Raw genomic sequence first — 22640 nt, forward strand, 5'->3', positions numbered from 1 at the left:
AGGGGGCAAAGACTAGGCACTACATCATGTGGCACCATGTCCTGCAACCGCCAACACATGTCTCAGTGGAACTGCGGAAAGGTCTGGTTCTTCCACGACAGTGCAGCTGGCCTCGCTTTGTTAGCACCTTCAAGCTCCCTCAATAGGTGCTGAGCAATGTTGTCATTACCGCCACTGGTATTTGACCTATAGAGCATGAAGGCGTAGACGTACATACCAAGTTTATAGCCTGCCTTGGCAGAGTGCTGGAGCCATTCCATCAACGGTGTCATCGACCTGTGGGCTTCCACGAAGATGGGACACAAGCCGATGAGGAATTAGGCCTCTAGGTTGCCCACATTGGCTAGCCTAGTGGTGAGTAAGGCGTGGTAGTCGTCATCATAGTAGTGGCGCTCCTAGAAACCTTGACACTGCAGCACCCAACGCAGTGGTATGCACCGACCGACTTCGACGGTGCCGCACACCTTGCGCATGAACGGGCAGGTTGCCCACAGGCTGGCAAGGTCATCCATGGGGGCATATGACTATTCAGTGATGCAGCCAGCAATGTCCATGGCCAGCTCCATCGGGAGCCGACCCATCATGACATAGCCAAGGAAGAAGTAGAGTTAGAGCACGCGCGTGACGAACGATGACGGATGCGGCGTCCGAGCAAAGTACGAATGCATGACTACGATGAGGCAGAGAGCACTGGGGGAATAGTGCCTATAGTTTATGTAGGTGGAGACTCTGTGTTCTTGAAGGATCACATATACCGTGTAAACATGTCTCGGGGAAGTGGATCGTCCAATGCGACGATTCTTTCTTGAGGAACCAAACGACGCCTCGCTTGAGTTCCAGGCATCCATGTAAACGTGTCTTAGGAAAGTGAATCGTAGCAAATCTTGTTCCCTTGCTCTCTCCTATTTAGGTGCTCCATACTCGATTGGGGGTGCTTCAAGTTTGCGAGGTGCTCGTTCAGGGGCTCCATGTTCCCCTATTCTTGGAAAATTAGTAGAGGAGTAAACAAAGTTCCATTCGATGTATGTCACATTGCATGGTGCACTAAAGTTCGGCCTGTGTTGTTTCTCAATGGTTGGACAATCCTACGTGCTGACCTAAATTTAAAAACAGGGCCAAAACTTAAAATTTTAAATGACACAGTAACAACCATCACGTGAAAACAAGGAAAAACGAGACTTGCTCGTATGAACTTGTTGCTGCATGGTTCTTGCAAGTTCAACAAATTTTATCTAATATATGCAAATAAGAGGAGAGCAATGCAATCCCACAACACAATGTCATCCAAGTACTACCAAAACATACTAGTTCTAACTACAGATGATTAACATGACTTCATACTTGAGAAAAGGAACTTTTGACCACCATGACAAGATTGAGACTTGAATCCCTGGTGCGGTTCTCTTTCTGGTCTATAGAATGGTAAACATGCATAACAGAATTCATCCGATCAAGTCTCACATTGATGTAATGCCTAACGGAGGAGCCACATAGCTATTCAAATTATACATCACACGCAAGAAAGTCCAAGCATTGTAAATCTTACCGGTCCGAACACATCTCACGTTCTACTAGAATATTCCCAACATGTCCAGTATTGGAAACTATTCAACCAACCCCTAGAATCTAGGACAACATTTACTAGAAGCCATCCAAGGTCCTCTACATTCGAAGCGATTCACTTCAAATTCTATCTCATAACTGTCCCCCCGTTCACCCCGCAGCTATTTAACACCAGGTTCCCTTTAAATCCTCCTTGCTCCAACTCCAAACCAATTCAAATCATAGCTACAAACTAAGCCACTAGACCCATAGAGTAGCCATTGCCATGAGCTCTGTCGGAGATCCTGCTGCCTAGTTTTCCATTTTCAAACACCACGTCAAGTGTAGAATGACGTTGAGAACATCTTCACCATCAAGGATCCATTTGGTAGGAGCATCCTTGAAGCATCATTCTCTATGACCCTAGAATGCACGGTGGCCAAGACCCTCAAAGTCGGCGATCACTGGCAGCCAGTGTACCTCCTGTACAAAGGAGGCAGCGCCACCAGGATCTTGAAGGCGAATCAAGCCATGGGCATCCTTGGCGACCAAGAAGGTGTCTATGATGTCCTTCGTGACTTGATGAGGACATTCACGCGGCTATAGCAACTCAATCTCACCGATGAGCAGTGGGACAACATCCTTCCTGAGCTCGAGGTTCCTAAACTCATGGCCTTGGCGCACAAGGCCTATTGGGATGGCTACATTGCCCATGCCACGCTTAAGCTTTGGGTCAATGAACAATTGAAGTTCATCGCGTCCAAGGTGCTCTTGACGCTCTAAGCGGAGGCGGAGGCAGAGGTGGCGCCAGCGGGGTGTTGGGACTACATCATCTGCCTATACAATGAAACATCTAATCCTATGGCTGACCATGCTGTGGAAATGCCCGGCTGTGGCCATGCATTCCACCACAAGTGCATCACCAAGTGGTTCACCCAGAGATCGACCTACCCGATGTGCCGACAAGATTTGTCTATGTATCTTGACCCGATAGTGCAGAGATTCCTCTCGCACTTCATCGAAGAGGATTATTGATTAAGCTCATTGTTTTATGTTGTATAAAATACTTATTACGCATCATACTCCTCTATATATATTTGGTCCAAATTCAGAATCTTTGAGTAAATCTTCGTTTTGTTGCTTTCTCCGCTCCGTCGCTCTAACCGCCATGATCTCGTCCACAACTTCACTTGTTTTATTTCCTACCTTCCTAGAGCTCTTCCATTCCTTCTACAGATCTAAACCGCGAGGAACGTGCTGTTGCCTTCTCATACATGTGCTCAACACATAAAATACATGACTTCATGCCATCAGGCTAGACACCCAAGGCAACAAAAAAACAAATAGAAACTAATTGAGGAAACTTCATCCACTACATCATCTTCATTGTCTGAGTCATTCAAAAAAATGGCAGGCAGACTTTCTTGCTTGTTTGGTAACATTTCAACACCAATGGCTCTTCTTTTCTATATTAGATTAAGGCCAGACTTGCTCCTCGGTTCAAGGTTCTGGCAAGTTTAACAAAATTTGACACAGACATGCAAATAACACAACATACTATATTAGCAAGGGTTCCTACTACAAGAGCTCAACACATACACTACATGACTTCGTGCTATCCCACAGATCAAAGCCAATCATGGCTACTACTACTACTAGTACTACTGATACAGGACAATGAACAGTATCCGGAGCACACAAAATCTCAATGTCGTCGAATCGGGTTGGTCTTGTTGAGATAGTTGAGGTCATAAGGACTTCCGATCAAGTTGAGATGGTGAACCATCTTGAAAATGACACGGTCTCCACTAACGTCTCCACTGTAGTTAGAGAGCCGATGGGCATCCGCAACAGTGCTGTAAAGCACAAAGATTTCTCTAGAATCATGGTCTTCAACAACTCTGGTAATGCGTTGTTGCCCAACAACCGCACGAACAACAACTTCAATGATTAGGCATCACACAGCTCGGTCATGTACATGATGCCCCCAAGTCACAAGCAACATGTCCTGTTCTCCTAGCTCCACACCAAGCTGTGAATGCGGTAGGAAAGCTAGACACAAGAAGGAATCGAGAAAAGGAGCTTTTGACCACCATGACACGCTTGAGACTTGAATGCCTAGTGCGGTTGTGATGGGTCCTTTTTATACTTTTTTTACTCCAATCCAAGCAGTCATAATAGTCAAGGGGTTGACTAGTTGCTACGACATTCAAAATCGATGACCCTTTATACTGTGTCCTATGAGATCAAATATACAGCGGCCGGATGTTCTTACGTCTGTAGTAAAATTCAATAGCTATGTCTCATCCGTTATGCATTAGATCTAAGGCGATACTTGTTGAGATGAACTCCTCGATGCATGGTTCTTGCAAGTTCAACAAATTTTATCAAAGACTATGGATACGTGTTTGGTTCTTGCAAGATCAAAGCCACTCATGACTACTAGTACTACTGATACGTGCTTGGTTCAACAAACAAAGGCACAAAGCAACCCTTGTGCGGTTGCGATGAGTGAATTGAATGCATCGACACTACGCCAAGGGTGGGGTATGGGAGCTCCTACAAGTTCTCGACCAAGACCGGTGTCGTGCAGTGGCCCATCACATGCTCCTTCTCCATGGACTGCTTCGTGGGCGGCCTAGGCCGAAAGCCACAGAGGCGCAGACCAAGGAGCCTGCTACTGGCAACTCGGGGGAGACCGACCAGAGCCTCGCCGGCGGCGACAGCAGCAGCAGCAACGTCGCTGACCACGGTGCTGGCAAGACAAGTGGCCAATTTTGGAATGCAGCAGCAACGTCGCTGACCACGGTCCCACCTGGAGCAGAGACAGTGGCCGCACTCACCTCTGGAAGGAGAAGGGGAGGAGCTTGACGGAGGCGACGATGTTTGTTCCAAGAGGCTTTTACATGTATGCCATTAAAAAAATTCGTAATTACACACAAGTCATTAAAAATTTGACCGCACACGAGGGCCATCGTTCTGAACTTCTTTGCTCTTCAAGCCATTCCATCGGTGTTCTGTTCATTTTTCACCGTTACATGTGGGCCCGATCAGTATAAAGGTCCAAAATACCCTTCTCTCATCCACACCACTCACGCTCGCGTCCGACGTCGGCGGAGCTCGCACCTGCGCTCGATAGAGCTCACGCTCGCGCTCGCGTCCATGCCCGACGGAGCTCGCGCTCGCGCTTGCAGCCGGCAGAGCTCCGCTCGGCGGAGCTCGCGCCCACGCTCACGTCAGCGGCCCGCGGAGCTCGCGCTCGAGCTCGCGGCCGCCATCCTACTGCTAGACGGAGGGGCTGCTCTCCAAATTGCTGCTGAACGGACGCACGCATAGGAACCAAGAAGGCCACGCACGGGTAGGAATAAGCACAGCTCGATGCAAGCACGCTCGGTGCTGGGCTCCGGCTCGGCGAGCAGCCCACCAAGGGCAAGCACGCTGCTGTGCTGGTTTGCTCGTGGCCGGAATATAGGAGACCAACGAACACAGAGATCAGGGAGGGACAGAACGACTGTGGGTCTGCACACAGCCGAGAACGAAGACGAACAAAAACGTTCACGCACAGGGAGCACACGGCGCTGGGAAAGTAAGCAGCATGGCTGCTGGATGAGCACCAAGGTGCTAGGCACTCACGCCCCTTTGGCTCAGCCAATCCCACGCACGTCCCCTGCCAAACAGACGAGCAGCCAATACTGCTAGCAACGAACAAAGACCGACGAACTCACAAACAGAAAAAGAAGCGGACAAACAATCGACAAAAACCGACCCAAAACTCCACGAATCGAACTCAAAATTTGCACAGGTGAAATTCAGCTTGGCACGAGCCTATCCCCAAGACATCATCGCTTGAGATTGACTCAAACTCCAAGAAAATCAGATCGTAGCCAAGAACACGAAAAAAATCCAAAAAAAACGTAATTCGTTCGATTTCTTCGTGCTCGAGTCGATTCAATCAAATTCACTTAAGGAGTAGCTTAAACTCAAGTCATAGCACGAATCAAACGAAAATGAACGAACCAAAACGCTCAAGAATCAGCTAATCGGGGCAAGAAACGAGAGGAAAAAACAAGAACACTGCTCCACTCGAAAATCTCATAATACACAACCATGAATTTTCTAGTCGCGGAGATCGCCGTGTTCCGGGGGCAGCCGCGTGGGGGCAGCTCCACTCCGACCACAGCGCCACCTCATCCAGGCTAACGCGCGCGAGCTCGCGGTCACGGTGACCGCCTCGGCGCCGCTGCTCCGCACGGCCGCCCAGCCTAGCCCCAGCCTCGGCAAGCACGGGCGAGCTCTGCCCCGACTGTCGTGGGCGCGCGCGGGCGACCTTGACCCCGGCCAGCCGCTGCGGGCGCAGGCGAGCTCCGCCCCGCACGTACGAGAAGAGAGTTTGAGAGAGAGGATAGGGATGAGAGGAGTATTATGGATGTTTTTACTGACCTGACCCACTTGTTAGAACTCCCCAAACGGTGAAAAACGAACAAAACACCAATGAAATAGTTTGGAGAGCAAAGAAGTTCAGAACGATGACACTCGTGTGCGGTCAATTTTTTTAATGATTTATGTGTAATTACAAATTTTTTTAATGATATATATGTAAAAGCCTCTTGTTTCAAACATTACATAATGCTATATTCAGGTGACACGTTGCGTTATTTGAGTGGTATTTTATGGAGTTTGGACGGATACGGTGATTTTTCAATGGCAAATTTCCCAAAGAGCGAGCGAGATCCCTCCGCCACTCCCCCAACATGTAAAAAACCAGAACAATCTCCTCTCCGAATTCAATCATTCCTCCGCCGCACCGCACCACGCTTCCTCCGCCTCCTCCTCCTCCTCCCTCCTCTGCTCCGCCCGCCTCTTCTTCACCCTGCGTCCTCCGATTGCTGACGGATCCCTCCTCGCCACCGCCGCCGCCGCAGCGGACCCACCGGTAAGCGTCCCGACCCCCTTCTGCTCTTCGTACGCCGATCGGCGCCACTCTGCCGGATCGCGCCGGGGCCGGCCGGATCTGGTACGGATCTCGCCCGCCCCGTGCGTAATTCCGCGATCGCCGCGTCGCGCCCAGCTAGGATCCGGCCGCGCGCGGCGGGGGAATGTGGATAAGTACCGGCGTTCCTTCCTTCCTGGTCGATGACGTGGTGACGATGCGTCGTCTGTGGTGGTTGGTTGCAGGGGGGAGAGGAGAGGAGGGGAGGGCACGGGAGGCGGGAGCGATGGAGGCCGCCGCCGCCGACTACGGGAAGCTCTTCGTCGGCGGCATCTCGTGGGAGACGAGCGAGGACCGCCTCCGCGAGTACTTCGGCCGCTTCGGCGAGGTCACCGAGGCCGTCATCATGCGGGATCGCAGCACGGGCCGCGCCCGCGGCTTCGGCTTCGTCGTGTTCGCCGACGCCGCCGTCGCCGAGCGCGTCACCATGGACAAGCACATGATCGACGGACGAATGGTAGTACTCTTCCCTTCCCTCTCGGGGCCGCCCCAATTCTGCTGTAATAAAGCTTCGGCCTTGTGTTTGTTTGTTTACCCTGTTGATTGATAGCTGAATTGTCCTGTCCCGTTTCGGTTCAGGTGGAAGCGAAGAAGGCTGTTCCCAGGGACGACCACAGTATCGTGAGCAAGAGCAACGCCAGCAGCATAGGGTCGCCTGGACCGGGACGCACCAGGAAGATCTTTGTCGGAGGCCTGCCCTCGAACGTCACGGAGGCCGACTTCAGAAGGTACTTTGAGCAGTTTGGCGTCATCACCGATGTGGTTGTGATGTACGACCACAACACGCAGAGGCCGAGGGGATTTGGATTCATCACCTACGATTCGGAAGACGCCGTGGACAAAGCCCTGCACAAGAGCTTCCATGAGCTCAATGGTAAGATGGTCGAGGTCAAGAGGGCTGTTCCAAAGGAGCAGTCCCCTGGACCTGTCGTGCGCTCGCCTGTGGGAGTGGGGAACAGGGTTCATAGCTTCCTCAACGGCTTCAACCAGGGTTACAACCCCAACCCCATAGGAGGTTATGGTATGAGGGTGGATGGAAGGTATGGCTTGCTTTCAGGTGCACGGAATGGGTTCTCTTCCTTTGGCCCAGGTTATGGGATGGGCATGAATGTTGAAGGCGGGATGAGTGGAACATTCGGTGCAAGCTCTGGTTTCATCAGCAACTCCAACGGGAGGCAAATGGGTTCGTACTTCAATGCAAGTTCGAACAGGTTGGGTAGCCCTATGGGGTACCTTGGTCTTAACGATGTTCCAGGATCAATGTTGAGTTCCATGTCTAGGAATGTTTGGGGTAATGGGAGTCTAAACTACCCGAGCAATCCTACAAACATGAGTGCTTTTGCTTCACCTGGAAATGGGGGCCAAGTCGGTATTACCGGTGACAGTTGGGGAGGTCTCCCTTCTGCTCATGGGATGGGCAGCATTTCAAGTCTTGGATCAGGGAACCTTGGTCGTGGAGCTGGAGATAATAGCTTTGGTTTGCCTTCTGGCAGCTATGGGAGGAGCAACTCAACTGGTACAATCGGTGAGCCTTTTTCTGCATCAGGCAATACATATGAAGTAAACAACCCAGATACATATGGGAGCAGCTCTATTTATGGTGGCACAGCCTGGAGGTTCGCATCATCTGAGGTTGACATGCCTTCTTTTGGTCATGATATTGGAAATGTTGATCCAACTATCAAATGAGACATGTCAGCAAGTCACATGGGCAACTATCCTGTTAACAACAATCAGCCAAGCAGAGGTCAGTTTTCATTTCAACATTTTTGTCTGAATTTTTGCATCTATTCAATCTGAATACAAGTTTCATGGCACTGCCTTTGTTGTGGGCTCCTCTAAATTCCATTTATAATTCAAGTAACTTGAGTACTGGACCCATAACATATTAGTTAGTCTGTGCTAATTAAAGCTTGAGTTTTGTTACGTGTTGGCTGACTGATGTAGTGGTTTCTTCCATAACAAAATAAAAAGAGAAATCATATAGTTTTGACGTCCTGTACTCCTATGACATTTATAGAACTTGACAATGGATAATCAGTACATTTATAAAACACTTCGTGGACTTGTACTCATATGAACGTGACATGTGCATCTTCAGTTAGATTATTACTTGCAGCATAGTGAATTTGTCATGGTATTGTTTCCAGATATTCAAATAGAATATTTGATTTTATTTGTATTTTCTAAGCATTTTCTTGCTTTCTTCAGTAGAGTTTTAACTTGCGCAAAGAAGATTAATAGGAGTAGACTGTAGAGCTGAATTGTAATCAAACTATTTGAAGTCACAGGTCTATTGGCCCTTGCATTTAGAGTTGCGTTGCATTGTTCACTTTAACTGTAGAGGAAGCACTGTACAAGCTTCTTGCCCTTTATTTGGTGAGATTGGGATAGGATATTCGACTGGAAATGGACTTCTAGCCACATGATTATCAGAGTGCTAGGAACTGAACAATCTGGCTCCATTCCCGAGCAGGATGTTACCTGCCAGTCCCTTCAACCTAAGGAGCCCCTGCAGCTTTGAATGATGATGAACAATTCTAGTATGAACACTGGCATTGTCTCTTGACTCTCTTCAAAACCATCTGCATCGATATTTGCCTTGATATAGTTCTCGTGCCAAATTCATTCAACATTGTGCTGAGTAAATCAAAGAGATTAGGAAGCAATTTGTGTATGATGTTTTCAACATTCTGGTCAAACTCTGGATATATTCGACAATATTTGACACACTGGACGGGAATTTCTCTTGGCCAACTGGTTCCTGCCGAGAGCTGAATTTTGCTACAATTATAGTTTTGCAGCATTGTGTTCAGTACACTGTTGGAAATGTGTAGTGCTGTGCCTGAACGACTAGGTAGTGTATTAACATAAAACAGATTAAAAGATTATGAAAAAAGAGGGATATACCATCAGATTTTCTTAACAGCATCATGTATATATGTGAAGGTTGATACTGTATAGGTGAGGGCAAATGATTTTATCCAAATATGTTGCACCTTGGGTAACATTATCAATTAATGATTAGGAGTTTGCACCATGGTCCAAAAAGAAATTGAAACTTTGGGCTTTTCTTCAAGGATTGTTCTGTGCTCTTGTTTCCTATGTTATTATATTTTTCACATTGGCTTTCATGCTGTTTGAAGAAGTAAAATAGTCATCAGGAAACTTGACAAAATTGAGATTTGAGATAAGGAAAATGCCTCTGCTTTTGTAAAATCTATCATGGCATAACATGGTCTTCTTAGCTTTAAACTTTCATATCATGGTCTACTTAGCTTTAAACTTTCATAACATGGTCTACTTGGCTTTAAACTTTGATAACATGGTCTACTTAGCTTTAAACTTTCATAACATGGTCTACTTAGCTTTAAACTTTCATAACATGGCCATTTGTTAATGTAGTTTAGCATACTGCATATCTTTATTACAAATACACTTAAGTCTTAATCTTACAACTATGGTACGCATAATCTAGAACTTTGTAGGATGCGTTCTTGATTGCTGAGTAGAGCTCTGCATCAAGCAAAACTGCAACACTTGTCATGTTCATAATTTTCTTACACATATAAATACTTGTAATTAGTTACTATGAAAATTTATAAAACTAGTACTCTCTCCATTGCAAATTGAAAATCATTCTGGCTTTTCTAGGTACATAGCTTTTGCTATGCACCTAGATATACATTATGTCTGGATACATAGTAGAAACTATGTATGTAGAAAAGCCAAAATGACTTACAATTTGGAATGGAAGGAGTAGGAACCAAGTGGAGACCAGCCAGTCAACTTTTGCACCAATTTATAGCTGGTTTACGATAGTTTTTACTAGTCTGTCTAGTTACCTGAGCTGAAAGTTTATATATTTACAGATGTCTATGCATAGCAAGTTTTAAAAGAAGCTTAGAGATAAGGGAGGATCTGATATTCACCATTGGACTAAAACACCACAAAACCAAACATTATGCTGCTTTCTGGACATCTGTTCCATTTCTTTCTTTCCGTTGTTTTATACACAATGAAATGGGAAACGTCTTAGTTACTGATTATGTCTTATAATGGATGTTTAGTATTTCAAGTTTCTTTTGCTCAAGTCTAAACACGCACCTTAATGACATAAAGTGGACGTTGGTTAGCCATGGCTAGGATTCCTGAAATAAGGGCCACTTCATTGTTTTTGCCCATCTTTTTGTGAGATTTTTAGTGTATCGTTTTTATTGCATCAGTTAAGCATAAGTAGTTCCACCAAATTGTGGGTTCATTAAATCTGTTATTCTAAGTTCAAGCATATCTCTTTTTGCTTGACAACTGTAAAATTCCCAGCGTTGTTCTTATATTGTACAATAGAGTCAGTTGTTTGTCTATTCTGTGTACTTGACTACTTGTTCATCAAGATGCAGGAATTGAGGGCAAAGCATCTATTTGTCATACTCGAAAATCCTAATACTAATTGAAATATTGAAACAAATGTTTAGACAAGTCGGTACATGCTATTTCACCTAAACATTCAAACTAGAGCAGAATTGCAGAAAATTAGTGTTGAAAAGCTACTATGAATAGCTGAAGCTGATAGCATTTGCGTTTCCTACATCTACTCAATTAGATTTCTGGAGATTTGTTTTGTTGATTATTATGTTTAACATTCTGGCATTGTGCCAATTCTGTCTATAAACTAGTACTCCCTCCGTCCCTAAATGTCTGTTGTTTTCGCTTCCCGAGAAACAACTTTGACTAAATATATATTAAAAAATATTAATATTTATGATACATAATTAGTCTCATTGGATAGATATTTGAATCTAGTTTTTTAATAAATTTATTTGAAGATAGAAATGTTGCACACATTTTCTATAAATCGAGTAAGTTATCGGCACGTAAATCGTGGCGACAAACATTTAGGGACAAAGGGAGTAAGATGAAGTTTAATAGAACTTGTAGATATCGTTTTAAAAACAAAAAAAAAAAAAACAATCAGTTGCAAGTTAAAATGGGAATTTTGCTGTGTCTAGCTATTATTATACCTGGCTAAAACTGAACTGAAAACAGAGTCAAATTTGAATGATACACAAGGAAGCGTGATGCTATAAGATCTTTATTTCTCTTGAAAAGACGATCGTAGTAGTTGGTTCACTGAGACTTGAGTCATCTTGCTCAACAGTTCTAGAGATGTAAGATAGATTCTAATTAGGATGGGCAGTCCATTTTCATGAATCATCTGGTCAGTACAAATTCATTACGGTGTATCATGTAATGTCAATGCTGCAACTTAAAATGAGAAATTTGCTGTAGTTATCATACTTGGGATAAAGGCGATGCAAACAACATGTAGGAGAAGATGGCAACATGTGTTCAGAAGGTTGCTTCAGAGGTGCTTGGAGTGACCAAAGGGAGCGGATGCGACTCGAAAGACACTTGGTGGTGGAATGAAGATGTGCAAAAGGCTATTAAGGAAAAGAAGGAGTGCTATATTCGCTTGTATCATGACAGGTATGCAAACAACATAGAGAAGTACAAGGTGGCAAAGAAGACTGCAAAACGAGCGGTGAGTGAGGCAAAGGGGCGGGCCTATAAGGACCTTTACCGATGTTTGAGTACAAAGGAAGGAGAGAAGGACATTTATAGGATGGCTAGGGCTCGCGATAGGAAGACAAGGGACTTCAACCAAGTCAAGTGCATAAAGGATGAGAGGGAGTAGCTCTTGGTGAAGGAGGATGAGATCAGACATAGATGGCAAGAGTATTTTGATAAATTGTTCAATGGTGAGAACGAGAACACCACCGTTCAGCTGGACGACTCGTTTGATGACACTAACAGGCGCTTTGTGCGGAGGATTCAAGAATCGGAGGTCAGAGAAGCATTGAAAAGGATGAAAGGGGCAAAGCGATGGGCCTTGATGGTATCCCAATCAAGGTGTGGAGATGTCTCGGGGATATAGCTATAGTTTGGCTAACCAAGATGTTCAATAATATCTTTCGATCGAACAAGATGCCTGAGGAGTGGAGAAGAAGTATATTGGTACCAATCTACAAGAACAAGGGAGATATCCGAAGTTGTACTAATTATCGGAGAATTAAGTTGATGAGCCACGCTATGAAGTTATGGGAGAGAGTCATCGAGCAGCGCCTGCGAGGAACGACACAGATATCAACAAACCAATTTGGTTTCATGCCCAGAAGGTCAACCACAGAAGCAATCTTCTTAATAAGACAGGTTATGGAGCGGTTTAGAGAGCAGAAGAAGGACCTCCACTTGGTTTTCATTGACTTGGAGAAGGCTTATGACAAGATACCAAGAAATGTTATGTGGTGATCTTTGGACAAACATAAAGTCCTATCAAAGTACGTGACCCTCATCAAGGACATGTACAACAATGTTGTGACTAGTGTTCGAATAAACGATGGTAACACAGATTACTTCCGATTAAAATTGGACTTCATCAAGGGTCAGCCTTAAGCTCGTATCTCTTTGCTTTGGTAATGGATGAGGTTACTAGAAACATACAAGGGGATATCCCTCGGTGTATGTTGTTCGCTGATGATGTAGTGTTAATGGACGAAAGCCAGGCGGGAGTAAATAGGAAACTAGAGTTATGGCGGTAGATCCTTGAGTCTAAAGATTTTCGATTGAGCAGAACTAAAACCGAATACATGAGATGGAGATGCGATTTTGACGGAGTTGTACAAGAGGAGAGAGATGTGAGTTTGGAAGGTCAAGTAGTGCCTAAGAAGGATACCTTTCGGTATCTGGGATCGATGTTACAGAGAGATGGAGATATTAACGCGGACGTTAGCCATAGAATCAAAGCAGGGTGGACCAAGTGGCAACAAGCTTCTGGCATTCTCTGTGACAAGAGAGTATCACAAAAGCTAAAAGGTAAGTTCTATAGAACGGTGATTAGACCGGCTATGTTGTATGGAGCAGAATGTTGGCCTACAAAGAATCGACATGTTCAACAACTGAGTGTTGCAGAAATGTGTATGTTGCGATGGATTTGTGGTCACACAAGAATGGACCGAGTCCAGAACGATGATATACGTGATCGTCTAGAGGTAGCACCAATTGAAGAAAAGCTTGTCCAACATCGGTTGAGGTGGTTTGGCCATGTCCAAAGGAGACCTCCGGAGGCACTAGTGCATTGTGAAGTCGTAAGCCAAGTTAATAATATGATGGGAGGTAGAGGAAGACCGAAATTGACATGGGGGAGACAATAAAAAGATATTTAAAAGCTTGTGATATACCTAGAGATCTATGTTTGAATAGGAGTATTTAAAAGCAGCTATTGAAGTGTCTGAACCGTGACTTGGGGCTCTCGGTGGGTTTCAACTCTAGCCTACCTCAATTTGCTTGGGACTGAAAGGCTACGTTGTTTTTGTTGTTGTTGTTGTTGTTGTTGTTGTTGTTATCATACTTGGCCAGTATTGACCAGCAGAGTTGATACACCAGAGAGAATGAGAGATACTGCTGGAACGTCATTTTTTTTTTGTTGAGAAAGATTATCTCAGTACTATGTTCACTGAGACTTTAGTCATCTGCTCAGTTATTTTTCTAGAAATGTATGATATAGATTTAAATTAGAAGAGCAGAATTTTCATGCAAGGAACATCTGGTCAGTGCCAATATCATTATGGTGTAAGCAAGGCCTGCTTTTCATACGAGCTGTAGTCCATCCTGAACGTCAACTTTTCCTATGTAGTACCCTTCTTTTCCTGGTATCAGATACTGAACTATATATATGATTTTTGTTTCTTTATTTTAAAAAATGAATTTAGTTTGTTTGGATCTGAGGACAAATAAAAATTCAAGTTCTAACAATGATACGATGGCTCCTTTTGCAGGTATCACTTCCTAGGGAGAGTATTACTATATTCCATATATGACTTGGGGTAGATGAAGCACCCATTCAGCCAGGCATCCAGTCCAGGTGCATGAGTGTGAATCGGTGATTGTCAGATTAATATACAGGTTAGTTTTGTCTAGCTAACCAGCGGTGTGGTTTGCGAACACCAACATGCTAGAGGTGGAGGAGCTGCTAGAGGAGGGAGTGGATACAGAAACATTTTGTGAATGCCTTTTTTTGGGGTCATGTTTTAGTTTTGATTCGTACGCGTGGTGAGGCCTTTTGGTTTTTGAATGAGAAGTAGTAATTATTGCGGCACATATTTAGAAGTCCATGTTCCAACATAAGCTGGAAAAAATGTCTGTATACGGATGAACATGTATACCAACCAAAGGGATGCTGTATTATACATTAGCCTGTGTGTTTTTTGATCCGGTTTGAACCATTTGTTTTCACTCTGGGGATTTTGCTGACTTGGTCATGAATTATGCATGCAGTGGTGTTTTCTCTCCTTCATGTGGTATGATTTATTTATTTTTGCTGCTGTACATAACTGGATCTGACTATTTGGCATATGTATGTTATTGTTGCTAAAAAGCATTCCTGTGAAGTTGACACTGAGGTTTAATTTCAGCTTCTCATCAAGTCATCGTATTTCGGAAGAAACTTGTAAAATGACTTTTTGCTCCATGTGGATGTGAACATTGACGGTGGCACCTGTGTGACTTGGGGCGTGTTTACATGTCCTCGCGCGCCGTGGGCTAAAATTCGGCGGCTGAAACGGCCGCCCCAAATTGTTAAACTGCAGGCTGGCACGACTGCCGGGACAAAGCCAAATTATGGCTGGGATCCAAACAATGATAATGCTGGTCCCTTGTTTTGTTTGGTGAAGTTCTTAGGCCCCTTTGGCATGGCTCTTCGCCTGACGATCACTGCGCATATCACTGTCGGCTGCTACAGTGTCACCTATCGGCTGCTGGTCGGCCGACAGGCTGCTACAGTCAGGAGCCAGAACCTCCAAGAGCCCTGTCAAAGGGGGCCTTAGTTCTCACCAGCTTCGGCTCAATAACGTTAACTGTAGCGACAAGGAACCAGTGAAATCGTGAGTACTTTTTTCTTTTTACTTCACCGACTCCTTACATTTTCGCTAAATCTGTATGATTTTTTTGCCTCCTGTCACTCGAATTTGTGGGCCGTCCGATTCATGTCTTTTGATCTCCGCCGTCTATCTTTCTTTTCTTTTGTTCTGCCCGTCGATCCTGCGCTGTGGCATCGGTGAGTCGCGGTGGCGCTGCTCGGGACCACGCGCCTGCGGCCCATGGGACACAACTGCAGCCGATGGAGACGCAACTGCAGGTGCAGTTGCCTGTTGCTTTGCAGGTGAAGGGACATGTTGCCCCATCAAATCACCTAGCCTCTAGCTATATATTGTATGTATATTCATTCTTTTAATAAAAGCAGATTACATGTTATTGAACTATATTTTACTACTTCTGTTTGGTTGTAAGTTCTGTGTTCAACTGATGTAAATTGATTATTCGTAAATAAGAATAGTCAGAATTACTCAAACTATTATCTGATCTTTTTTTTGGCTTTTTCTGATTTTTTGTATGTTTTATTTGGTTCCTCTTTGAAAATTTTCAATTTGGCTTCCATGAAAATAATCTATCTATTTTTTAGTTTTTTATTTATTTTTTGTATGTTTTATTTGGTTCTCCTTTGATATTTTTCAATTTGACTTACATAAAAATAATCTGGTTGTTTTTTGTGTTGTTTGGATAGTTTTTTTTGTTTACTTGATCTAGATCCAAGGGTCATGAAAATCAAGTGTTGTATGGACAAGAATCACTCGATTTTTTATCTGTTACCAATCGGGTGTTGGGGCGCCGTCCAACACTAGAGTGTCACGGCTCCCAAAATCACTCGCCCCATGGATAGACAGACCCTACATTTTATAATTCATTTTCAACCGCAGGTAGAAAAAAAGATTTGTGTTACAGTAGCAAATAGTGCCGTTATGTGATGAGTTGGCGGAGCCGGTTAGAGCTCTACTAAAGAGGGCCTTTGACCAGCCAAGGAAGAGAAGTTGCGTTCTTGATCTTGTGTACCTTGCTGAGCATGATTTGCTTTCACTTCGTTTGGGTCTCTGGTATCTTTTACATGCATGCAATAATGTGTCTCCGACATTAATTGCTGGGCTCCAATGCTTTTCCAATCCCAGGTTCTAGTGACTTTTGTCAAGTAGATTTACATGCAATGTGGCTCACAAATGACTCGATTGAGCACTAATCAGTTTACGCGCAGAGGCGCAGTGTGACTTTTGTCAAGTATATTTTTTTCATGTTTAGAGTTTGGAGGTTGGTTGGAGGACATACGTGGATGGCATGTCCTCTGAACGAAGTACAGCGGCCACCGCCCACCACCACCACCACGAGCTTGCCGTGATCCGCTAGCCTTTTCAGAGGATAATATGGGCCCTCTGCCGTTGGCACTTGCCCGGACGAGGATAGGATAAAAGCACTACTTTCTCCCAGGCTCAGAACCGGCCCTTTTCTGGTCTTTTGCCCCAGGCTAGCAGCTAGCTGCTGCCAGCAAAGTCACGACTACGCGGTGCACAAGCAAGTGAAACTAACAGTTGACGAGTACATTGGTGAATTGGTGATTGTCCAAAGACAAAATCAAAGTCAATGTTTATAGGCCTAAAAAATAGCATCCTGGTTTGCTAAGGCCGTCTCTTTGTCATGGGTTGTGGGGCTTTAGCTCTAGTAACAGAGCCCTAACAAGCCGGAGTCACTGAAGCCTAAGAAACATAGCTTAGTTAGCAGTGAAGTCTAAAAACCTGGCTTCAGTAGTAGTGTATTTTATGGTGAGAGAGAAACGGCGTGTTTAATTTGGTTTGGGGAGTAGCTACGTGCAGAATGATCCGAACATATGTCCAAGGCAAAATACCGTGTTTGGTTTGGTGCACGGTCGACTCCCCAATAACCAGATGATTCCCTACAACAACATGAACACGTGACCGACTCGTTCCTTCGCAAATCACCGGACGAGCTAACGCGGGCCGAGCGCCACTCCCCAAACCAAACAACGTGAAAAATAGCTTGGGGTACTATAGTACCCTTGATAGGAGAAATCAAAGTCTCTAAAAACTATGCCAAGTAGGCCCTAAGTATAATCAGAAGTGTCTGAAATTGATTGTTGGTATGACACACATAGCTAGCCCACATTATCAAGGATTAGTGGTGGAGCTCGGTCAAGATTTTAGGTGGTGGGAGAACATACCTTTGCAAGTTTCTAGTGCTGGTCGTCAAGCCACAAGGAGCGCTAGTGTCCCCACCACGAAGAACTACAACTCAGGTAACCAGCGGCGGATCCAGGAAATATTTTAGGGGGGACTGAACAACACTGCTGCTCGATCTTAAGTCTCAGCCCCCCTACACTATAGCCTAAAAATTCATAGGGGCTCTACGGTAATTTGCACTACTTCGGTTTGGGTAGGGGGGGCTTGAGCCCCCCCCCCCCCCCCCCCCCCCCCCGCCCCACTGCTGGATCCGCCCCTGCAGGCAACACCAATTGACGATGTGTTGTAGCGCCAATAGGGGCAATTGGGGCGCCTCATCCACACCCAACCCCAACGTCAACCAGCCATTAGCTGCTACCGGCGCAACTCCATATTCATGATCACGACTAGAAATAACACCACACTATCGCTGCCACTCCCCTACTCCCCCTCTCCGTGAAATCTCTCCTTAGTCTCCTCTCTTGCCTGATCTCCTCCGACGACTGCCACAATGATGCAGGGTAGCCGACCAACGATTAGGGGCAGCCACACCAGGCATAGACTGGTGTCACGACAACGATGGCTAGCGTGGGCGGACGTCGGGAAACTAGAGTTTATTTTGCCGAATCGACACTGGTCGGAGGGGCTTGACTCAAGCCAATCGTAGAGACATGCGTGGTGTACGTTTCAGCCTTTCAGGGCACCCAATCTTCAGGCTTGAGGTTCTAGGCTAGTCCAAAAGAAAAATTGGGACGTCAACTTGTACTCGGCTAATGGCCCAACACGAGCTTCTTCTTCCTCCTCAGACCAAGCGATACCAAAAAACACTACTCCCGACCTCTAGTTCGTCGCTCCAGATGCCTAAAATGCCATGTGGAGGAGGCGATAGGTGTCGCGGGGTCGAAACCATGGCAAGCATGTTGTTCGAGTCGGTGTTAGAGTACGGGGTCTCCGATGGCTCGGGTGGACTCAGGAACACAAGAATCATGCAGAGAAGACGCAACGGTTTATCCTTGTTCGGGCCAATTCGGTCCCTACGTCCAGTAGCTGATGATCCTTATACTCAAGAGCATCCAAAATCTAGGGGTTACAACATAGTGTAAAGGAAGAGAGTTTGGTAGGGGGTTAGCTCGGTGCTAATCCTAAGGTTATCTCACCACCGGTGGAGTCTCCCCCTCATCGGAGAGAAAGGAGACAGCAGGATGCGGTGGAGGAGGGGCTCTTGGTGCCCCTCTCCGGGTTGCCTTGCTCCTCGGTGCAGAGCAGGAGGCAGATGGAATGGAATGGAGTGTCTGGTGATCAAACTCGGATCCTCTCTCCCTCTAGGTCCGACCTTATCCCTTATATAATAAGATAGGTCGGGTACAAGGTGGTTTGAGGGTTATAGTCTATGGTCTATGTGCGCCGAAGTCTAGGAGGGCCTTGCAGCGGTGAGCCGTGGACCGTCGAGGTGTCTTGGAGCCGAAGAAGCCTAGGGCAGTCGTCCTGACTGCCCTGTTTGACACTCTGCGTGTCAAACTGGTGTCAGCTTAGACCTGGCCTCCCCCGGGTGAGACCTTCTGAAGTCTTCTTGGTGGTGAAGGAGGTCAGCTCTAGGGGCTGACGCATAGGCCCGGAAGCCCCCAAGTGAAAGGTCCTAATATGGCTAGAGGGAGGGTGAATAGCCTACGTAAAAATCTACAAACCAACTAAAGCAATTTTATTAGTATGACAAATAGCGAAATGCAAATTTGCTCTAGCATTACAAGGGTTGCAAGCCACCTATCCAACAATTCTAGTTACTATGATCACTAGGCACACAATTGGCTAAGTCACTACTCACTAAGAGCTCTCACACTTGCTATACTAAAGAGCTCCACTAGATAAACTTAACTAAGGCAAGCCTCTCAATTCTAGCTACACTAAAGAGCTTGCTACAACTAGTTTACAGAAATATAAATGAATGAGTAGGGTGATTATACCGTCATGTAGAGGAGTGAACCAATCACAAGATGAGTACCAATTCAATCACCGGGAGAATACCAAAGGGCAAGAGACAACCAATTTTTCTCCCGAGGTTCACGTGCTTGCTGGCACGCTAGTCCCCGTTATGTCGACCAACACTTGGTGGTTTGGCGGCTAAGAGGTGTTGTACGAACCTCGTCCACATAATTGGACACCGCAAGAACCTACCCACAAGTGAGGTAACTCAATGACACGAGCAATCCACTAGAGTTACCTTTCGACTCTCCATTGGGAAAGGCACAACACCCCTCACAATCACCGGAGCTGGCCACGAACAATCACCAACTCATGCCAAAGCTCCTCTGCTGCTCCAAGCCGTCTAGGTGGCGGCAACCACCAAGAGTAACAAGAACTCCGTAGCCACAATGATCCCCAAGTGCCACTAGATGCAATCACTCAAGCAAATGCACTTGGAATCACTCACAATCTCACTATGATGATGAATCAATGATGGAGATGAGTGGGAGGTGTTTGCTTAGGCTCACAAGGATATCAAGTATGTCAAAGTGCCAAGAGGGTGAGCCCCAAGCCAGTACCTTTCTATTTATAGAGCCCCAAGACTCAAAGAGCCGTTGGACACTCTCGGGTTGACCAGACGCACTGATCGAACGCACCCCAACGTCCGGTCGGCCTGTGTCCGATCACCCTCAGTTGTCCACGTGTCCCCGTTTGAATCCAAGTCACCTGATCTCAACGGTAACTTTAACGATCACCCATGAGTTAATGAATAACTGGACTCGTCCCCAAAACAACCGGACTCACATTCACAGTGCGTCCGATCAAGTCCAGTAAGATTCTAGAGCAAGAAATTAGTGACCGAACGCGCCCGGTCGAACGTGACCTGATGCACAACAGCGTTTGGTCTTCACTGTCTCACTCACCACGTGCGCGACGCCAGCGTACGTCAGCGAAATTGCTTTTCTTCTGCACGTCTGATCGCTTCTCTGCTCCTATGTCAGATCGCACCACCGAATGTCGCCTCCTCTGGTTAGCATGACCGGATGCATGACTAGTGTCAGGTCGCTGCGTCCTGTCTCTTCTCAGCGCTCTCAGCCAGAGACTTCACCGTGGCTATAAATGACCGGACGCGCCTGGGGTGAGTCCGGTCACCCCTGCGGCCAGCGTTCGGTCGTGAACTTTTAGCTCCTTTTCATTTTCTAAGTCCACAACCACTTCGTCCTTGCTTCCAACTTGCTAACCACAAAGTGTAGAACTTGTGTGCATGTGTGTTAGCATTTTTCAAAGCATTTTACAAGGGTCAAAGTTAGCATACTAGGTTCCTAAATGCATATGCAAGAACAATGTCACCTAGTGGCACTCGATAATCGTTTAGCCAAAGATTTTCCCTCATTATAGTACGGCTATCGATCCTAAGTCACTCACACCCTCTATTGTGTCTTGAGTGCAAAACAAAAACCTATCATATACCTTTTGCCTTGATCTTCTCAATTTTTGTTTTTCTCTTTCTTCTTTTCCAAGTTGAGCTTGATCATCATCAACACATGTCCACCTTCATCACCATGGACCTCATCTTGCTTAATCACTTGGATTGCACCAACCTAGCTCATATCACAACTCATGACAAAGGTTAGTGCTAGGTTTCATCAGTTATCCAAAACTAAACTAGGGATTTCAATCTCCCCCTTTTTGGTAATTGATGACAACCTACTTACAAAGATATTCAATTAAATCTTTTTGGATTCATGTTGCTTGCCCAAGCATATTACCATGTGTAAAGATTATGGACAAGTTTCATCAACCCAAATTTGGTAGTATTAGCTCCCCCTACATATGTGCTAAGAGTTTGGATTTGAAAGCTTGCACATATGCATGGATTGAAAGTTTGGGAGAGTAATAGCTACCAAATGATGCTAAGGTGTAAAGAATGGACCTTTGAAGTGTGATACCAATCAGAGTTGCCAATATACACCATCCTTAGCACCATTAGTAACTATATATTCACAAAAAACTAGAAAACCCCATGAGATCAACATTATATGAAAGGGTCTAGTTTTTACATGATAAGCACAAGTCTAGTTACTCTTCCTATGCATGCTAGTGCTTCATTCATCATTCAAGTTACTACTAGCATACACCACACAAGCATGGATATGGAATTTAAAACTTGTTCCATGCAAGTAAACATATGTAATGCACATACAAATGCAACATATAAGTTTATGAGCTTGCTCCCCCTACTTGTGTGCTTCAAATTTTAATTGATCCCCGTTACAATATCATTTCATTTGTTTGCTCCCCCTATCTTACTATCTTTGTGAATTCTTTCTTGTGTGCTTCAAATTTTAATTAATCCCCTTACAATATCATTTTCATTTGTTTGCTTCCCCCTATCTTACTATCTTTGTGAATTCTCTCCCCCTTTGTCAACAATTAACACAAAAGGTGAGCTCAAATTTTAGATAGGTTGGGGTGAAACCATGTGAAGTGAGGATCATTTTCTCAATTTGGTTCAATCTAGATTACTTACAAAAGATATTTAACTCGGTTTGATCCAAGGGCAAGCTTCTTCACACCTCCAAATAAGGGTTATCATGCACCATGTTGAGTTAAACACTTATAGCTCATTCTCTAGATTAAACACTAGGTTCACAAGCCCACAAACATGTCATATGCTACCACTAGATCATTTCAAGCATACAAGCAATAGTGGTACCATACAAGCATCAAATTCATTTGGTTTTCATGAATGAGCCTAAGACATGTGAGGAATGACTAGATGCACTAAACAAGTCCTTAGCAATGTATGAATGACATGTCAATCAACTTTACCTTGCTTTGCTCGAAGGAGAGGCATGTCATATAATGGGGGTGCATCAACACATATTTGAGAAGTCAAGTATGTTCAATTCATTCCTTAGCTTGCAAAACCTCTTCTCATCAAGTGGCTTGGTAATATATCGGCAAGTTGATCATCGGTGCCCACACTCTCAATGCATATGTCCCCTTTTTGTTGGTGATCTCTTATG

The 22640-nt window shown here is 45.2% G+C and overlaps 1 protein-coding gene across 1 annotated transcript; it reads left to right on the forward strand.

Moving 5' to 3' along the window:
* The first annotated feature begins 6276 nt into the window (after positions 1-6276).
* LOC136541590 (heterogeneous nuclear ribonucleoprotein 1-like) lies at positions 6277-14869 on the forward strand. Its single transcript, XM_066533534.1, has 4 exons — positions 6277-6475; positions 6718-6989; positions 7112-8279; positions 14368-14869. Exons 2-3 carry the CDS (start codon positions 6759-6761, stop codon positions 8219-8221), a joined length of 1341 nt encoding a protein of 446 aa, XP_066389631.1. The 5' UTR covers positions 6277-6475; positions 6718-6758; the 3' UTR covers positions 8222-8279; positions 14368-14869.
* The last annotated feature ends 7771 nt before the right edge of the window (positions 14870-22640 follow it).

This window comes from Miscanthus floridulus, chromosome 3 (genome assembly GCF_019320115.1).
Source record: "Miscanthus floridulus cultivar M001 chromosome 3, ASM1932011v1, whole genome shotgun sequence".
Lineage (NCBI taxonomy): Eukaryota > Viridiplantae > Streptophyta > Magnoliopsida > Poales > Poaceae > Miscanthus > Miscanthus floridulus.